The 6,420-nt window shown below is 41.4% G+C and overlaps 1 protein-coding gene across 1 annotated transcript; it reads left to right on the top strand.

Moving 5' to 3' along the window:
- The first annotated feature begins 316 nt into the window (after positions 1–316).
- On the top strand, positions 317–5,106 carry LOC102996732 (PR domain zinc finger protein 14-like). The gene is given in 5 exon segments (XM_024122103.1): positions 317–322; positions 3,466–3,934; positions 4,145–4,487; positions 4,693–5,024; positions 5,027–5,106. Coding segments are annotated over 5 exon segments (1,230 nt in total).
- Positions 5,107–6,420: the final 1,314 nt, after the last annotated feature.

Here is a 6,420-nt window from a genome sequence, read left to right as displayed (position 1 = left end):
GAATCCGCCTGCCAATGCAGGGGACACGGGTTCGTGCCCTGGTCCGGGAAGATCCCACATGGCGCGGAGAGGCTGGGCCTGTGAGCCATGGCCGCTGAGCCTGTGCGTCCGGAGCCTGTGCTCCTCAACGGGAGAGGCCACAACAGTGAGAGGCCCGCGTACTACAAATAAATAAATAAATAAGTTTTAAAAAAATGTAAAAAAAAAAAAAGAATTTTATCTTTAATTTGACAGGTATGGGAAGTCATTAACTGGTAGAGTGTGACGGCTCTCTCTGGAACAGATCACTCCAGCTGCAGAATGCAGTAAATATCGGATGGAGGTAAGAGTGGGTGGCTGAGATTGGTGCGGAGGCAACTTGATATAGAAATGAGAAATCGAGAAACGAAGTGTTACATTCCTTGACAGAATACTGAGTCCACTGCTTTATCAAGTCTATTAGCGAGAAGTTCTCATTTGGGAACTGATGGGGGTCTTTATCCTGATCCACAAAGAAAATATAATTAGAGCTATGAATATGAATATGACTGTTAAAGATCATGTCAGTAAAGAAAGAAAAGAGGGCTAAAGAAAAACACCTATATTTAAGAGCTGGACATTCATACCACAAATATGTATTGTGTTCACTATGTGCCTGGTACCGGGCTGTGAGTCATAGTCAAGCAGGCAGAAGAAACTAGTTGGAGACAAAAGAAGAGAACTCTGAACATGTGGAGTAACAAACATCAAAGAGCAAGAAAGTCTCAAGAAGAAAGGGTGGCCAGTGGTTCAGTTGCTGCAGAGGAAGAAAGTGAGATGAATGCTGACAAGACAACTTTGAGTCTGGATTCGACTCCACTGTAGGTGGCACAGATTAGAGACTCAGGCTAGTAAACAGACTTAGGGGGACTGCATATAAGGAACTTGACAAAACTTTCTCCCATTTTAGAACTTTAAATTATAGGCAGAGAAGACTTGATATATGACATTTCACTTTATATCTCACTTCCTTGAAACCCATCTATTCCACCTATGGAAAGAGGGCTGTACATCCCCAGTCCTGCCATGGCTGTCAGCCAAGAGCAGAGATGTTGTAATTTGAGGCTGACAGCAAGATGACCCTTACAGGGTCACTACAGTTTCTGTCTTGTGCCAGATCCTCCTGCTGAAAGATGGAGGTGCCATGACGTTAAATCAATGTAGTGAGTGATGTGGAGATTTGAGATGAAGCTAAACATAGCCTCCTTTGATTTTACCTTTTCATTTTTTTCTGGCTGGATGCCACTTTAGAAGAAGAATCACCTCTGGATAAATCATCTCTTCAGGCTTGCTATTCTAAGCAAATGACATTATGCTAAGAGGATCAGAAGGGCCTGAATGTTAATTGTGTTCATTTAGGGTTCCATGTAAAGTTTTTATTGAAGAAAAAAGACTCCCTGTGAAATTTATGAAGTAGCAGAAACAAACACTCCTATTAGAAATATTCAGAAAACCATGTCACCAATTACAGATTTATTTACTTATTTATTTTAAAGTTTCAGTTTTTTTTTTAAATAAATAATTTATTTATTTTTGGCTGCTTTGGCTCTTCATTGCTGCGTGTGGGCTTTCTCTAGTTGTGGCGAGCAGGGGCTACTCTTAGTTGTGCATGGGCTTCTCATTGCCGTGGCTTCTCTTGTTGTGGAGCACAGGCTCTAGGCACACAGGCTTCAGTAGTTGTGGTGCGCAGCTTCAGTAGTTGTGACTCGCGGGCTCTAGAGCACAGGCTCAGTAGTTGTGGCGCATGGGCTTAGTTGCTCCGTGGCATGTGGGATCTCCCCAGACCAGGGCTCGAACCTGTGTCCCCTGCACTGGCAGGCGGATTCTTAACCCCTGCGCCACCAGGGAAGTTCCCCAATTACAGATTTAGCACCAAGTAACTCAGTAATGGAAATCAAAGTTATGAAAGAATAACATTAATTTGAGGTGAATAATATCCAAAATTTTATTTCCGATAATTTAAGAAATGGATGAATCTGTTGTGTATTGCTGTATAACAAACCACCCCAAAATTTAGTTGTTCAAAACAAGGACCATTTATTGAGGACAGGATTCTTTGGGTGGGCAGTTTAGGCTGGGCTCAGCTGTGAAGCTCTTCTAGTCTCAGCTGGAAATTTCTCATGTATCTGCTGGTCGCTGCCAGTCAGCTGGTTAGCTCTGCATCTGGGGATTGCCTGGGACAATGGGGGTAAATGAGCTACGTGTCTCTCATCAACCAGAAGGCTAGCTTCGGCTTGTCCATATGGCCATTGGGCAGGGTTCCTAGAGAAAGAGTGGAAACTTGAATGCCTCTTGAGGTGTGGCTCGGAATTGGCTCAACAGTCTTTCAGCCAAAGGATGTCCAAGGTCAGCTCAGATTCAAGGGGTGAAAAAATAGACTCTCTATTGATGCGAGGGGCTAACTGCAAAGTTAAACTGTACGGGAGAAAAAATTTTGGCCATTTTGCTGTCTATCACAGATTCTGCATCATTTTTATCCTATTTGAGTCACATATTGGTAGATAAAATGTATAATATTTGAACAATACTTTTGGAAGGGGAAATGTCTTTATTTTTAGCTTTGATGGCAGTTTCAAACTAGGACCTCCCTCACAGCAACCAGTTAGGATGAGATTTTATAAACAGAGTATTTTTTACTTCATTCTTGTTTCTGTAACTATAAAGAAAATCCTCATGTTTTCAGTGGTTGTTAGTCTAGGTGTGTGTGACATAACCAATCACAGACAAAGCAGGACTTCTTAGTGGCAAGGAACACTACCCAGCCGCTGGCCTGGAAATCCTTTATAAAGAGTTCAGAATTGCCACTGGGAAAAGGGCATTTACTTGACAAATGGTGCTATTTCCATTTTTGTCTGCCCAATTTTAAATTTCCTCTTATTAAAATGGCAAATTCAGGCCCCAGAATAAATTGAACCAATGAAATACATAACTGGAAGATACACACTTCACCACTTCACTCTGTAACATGTAGACATCTTATGGATGCAAAGACATTTCACGGAAAAGGAGTTTTAAAATTACTTTGTATGCATATAGAGAAAACAAAACTTTTTGATGTCTTGGCTCAAACTGAATAGGATCCCACTTAATAGCCCATGTAATACTTTAAGATGATTTATTATTATGCTAATATTGTAATGTAATATTTATTAAGCATTGGAAGTGTGCAGAATACTAGCTAGTCCACATAAAAGATCCTGATGGATTTCAAGGAAATGGGCTAAGAAAAGCACTCTCCTAATCCATAGGAACGGAGGGTAATTCAGAGTCTAGATGAACCAATAAATCCTATTGAATTTAGTATACATCACATGCCCCCCAAAATGTCGACTAATGGAAAATGAGAGTGATGATCTCTGATTAAAAGGTAATCATTTTAATGGCACGTTTTCCTTCCAGACTTGAGTTTAGAAAGGGTCATTTCAGTAACGTATTTCTCATTGTAAGTTTTGGAGCACTCGGCTGCTGCGCTCTCAAAGAGAGCGCTCCGAGGATGGCCCCAAACTCGTGAACCAAGAGGGGAAGGCATCTCACCATTACCACTTCACCCAGGAAGACCTGCACTTAGTTCTATATGGGGTCATCCCCAGCCCTCAGAACTCCGCCCGCCTGCACCACGCGATTTCGGCCCTCCTGGTCCCCACAGACAGCTCTGGGTCTGATTCTCTTCCTCAGACTCTGGATAACGACTCCCTTCAGCTACCAGACGGTCTCTGCCTCGGGCGGACGAAATTCGGTGAAGTGGCACATTTTGGTGTGTTCTTCAGTAGCCCTGTCACAAACAAAGGAGTCAGGTTCGGGCCCTTTCAGGGTAAAGTGGTCAACACCAGCTAAGTCAGGATGTACGGGGATAATTCCCTGATGTGGGACATCTTTGAAGATGGTCATATGAGCCACTTTATTGATGGAAAAGGAGGTGCAGGGAACTGGATGTCCTATGTCAACTGAATCATATTGATAATAAATATATTCAGTAGGTCAAGTGTGAGTTTTGAGTTGCAAATTTTTAATAAGTAAATTTATTTTCTAGGTCAGACCCAAAAAAATGTGCATTTCCAAACTTTGTTTGATTTCATTTAGATATTTGAAGATGGTCATTTGAGCCACTTTATTGATGGAAAAGGAGGTGCAGGGAACTGGATGTCCTATGTCAACTGTGCTCGTTTCCCCATGGAGCAGAACTTAATTACCGTACAATGTCAAGGGCAGGTCTTTCATGAAAGCTGCAGGGAGATCTGCCAGAACCCAGAGCTCCTTGTGTGGTATGGAGATTGCTATGAGAAGTTTTTGGACATTCCCGTGAGCCTGCAGGTCATAAAGCAGGGGAACCAGGCATCCGGGCCCTCGGAAGAGTCTGCAGAAGGGTACAGGTGTGAAAGATGTGGAAAAGTATTTACCTACAAATATTACAGAGACAAGCATCTCAAGTACACCCCATGTGTGGACAAGGGTGACAGGAAATTTCCCTGTTTTTTTTTTTTTTTTTTTTGCGGTACACGGGCCTCTCACTGTTGTGGCCTCTCCCATTGCGGAGCACAGGCTCAGCGGCCATGGCTCACGGGGGCCCAGCCGCTCCGCGGCATGTGGGATCTTCCCGAACCAGGGCACGAACCCGTGTCCCCTGCATCGGCAGGCAGACTCTCAACCACTGCGCCACCAGGGAAGCCCTCCTTATTCTTTATGCAAACGATCCTTTGAGAAGTGAGAATGGCTCCGGATCCATATCCTTCACGTTCATGAGAAGCATCGGCCTCACAAGTGTTCTGTGTGTGGGAAATGTTTCTCTCAATCTTCCAACCTAAACAAACACATGAGAGTCCACTCTGGACACAGACTCTACCGCTGTGTATATTGTACAGAGAAGTTCACTGCCTCTAGTATACTCTGCACGCATATCAGGAAGCACTCCGGGGAGAAGCCCTTCAAATGCAAGTACTGTGGCAAATCTTTTGCGTCCCATGCTGCCCACGACAGCCATGTCCGACGCTCACACAAGGAGGATGGTGCCGTTCCTGTTACATCTGTGGAAAAACCTTCCCAGATCAAGAAGCCTTCTACTCCCACATGAAGTTTCATGAAGACTGCTAGCCCTCAGAGAGTTTGAGGACAGTGCCTCTGTATTTCTGTCTTGATGTTTCTTGTTTATGGGTGTATCTTACAAACAAATGATAGTTAGATTGAGATGAGAAACAGAATAATGGAACTGACCAATTAGCAGAATTTACCAGATTTCTTGACTGTGGTTTTAACAGATTTCACAGAAACATCTTTCACAATTTCTAACAAGAATGGAGTTTTTGTTGAATTCACCTAGAAATAATGAAAGCTGGCTGTTAATAGTGCTTAAAGGTCTGGAAACTCAACAACAACCCTGAAAGGGGCTATATTTCATTTCAGGGACTAGGAGTAGAGTCTTTGATTAATCGCGATTAAAAAAAAAAGGCGGCTTTTTCTCTACTACTTGCCCCGGGCCCGCAACTGTAATATGTCTGTGGCCATCATCCCCTGTTATATTTCTTAACAGAATAAATTCTTTAAAAATTAAAAAAAAAAAGTTTTGGCCAATAATCCTCTGCATTATTATCTGATGTTCTAAAATCACAAGTTACAGTGGTTTCCATAGAGACCAGCTTTATAACTATTATTCCAAAGTACAAAATGAAATGCCTTTAAAAAATTATATCCTAACTGTAACTTTATGACATCACAATAAAATTTACAATGTTGGCATAAGGTATTTGGAAGTCTCAGACTAGAGTTATAAATCTGCAGTAAGAGGACAATTTTCCTAAAAAATAAATAATATACTTTAAAAGACCATCTCTACCATGGCCAAGAAAAATAGGAAAAAATTTGAGACAATTATTTAGATGACTACAAAAAAAAAAAAATCCACACTCCAAAATATCCCCTGAGACTTTTATGTAAAAAATATGCACATAATTTGAGGAAAGAGTTTCTTAGTTTGCCATAATTCTATTTTGCTTAGCCAGTTTAGATCTGGGGAGAAAAAGTAAAGCCAATGCTAAAAAGGGGCTTAGAAACAGCATTTCCTATTTCATGAAATCATGCTCACTGACTAAGGGTTATATCCTCTGCTCGTCTTTAAATAGAATTCTCACAGAAGTTGATGAAAATCTTGGGTGAACGTTGATTGAAAAATAAGTTATTTCTTTGTCTGTATATATGCTCATAAATATGCTACATGTGTATGTATGTGTATGTACATAATGGCATCAATTAAATTTTTAAAAAGATGTTCTAGCCCCCTTGGTGGGGGGTTGTCTCTAAACAAGTAAAAAATACAAAAGCACACAAACTTACATGCTTTTTGGATGATGGTAGATGTAGCCAGTGGGAGAAAAGTATCCTAATTATTAGTTTGTATAAAAAAAGTACAGG

The sequence above is a fragment of the Physeter macrocephalus genome, chromosome 8, assembly GCF_002837175.3.
Source record: "Physeter macrocephalus isolate SW-GA chromosome 8, ASM283717v5, whole genome shotgun sequence".
Taxonomy (NCBI): Eukaryota; Metazoa; Chordata; class Mammalia; order Artiodactyla; family Physeteridae; genus Physeter; species Physeter macrocephalus.
Note: the sequence above shows the minus strand (reverse complement) of the source record. Positions and strands in the feature narration are given on the sequence as shown.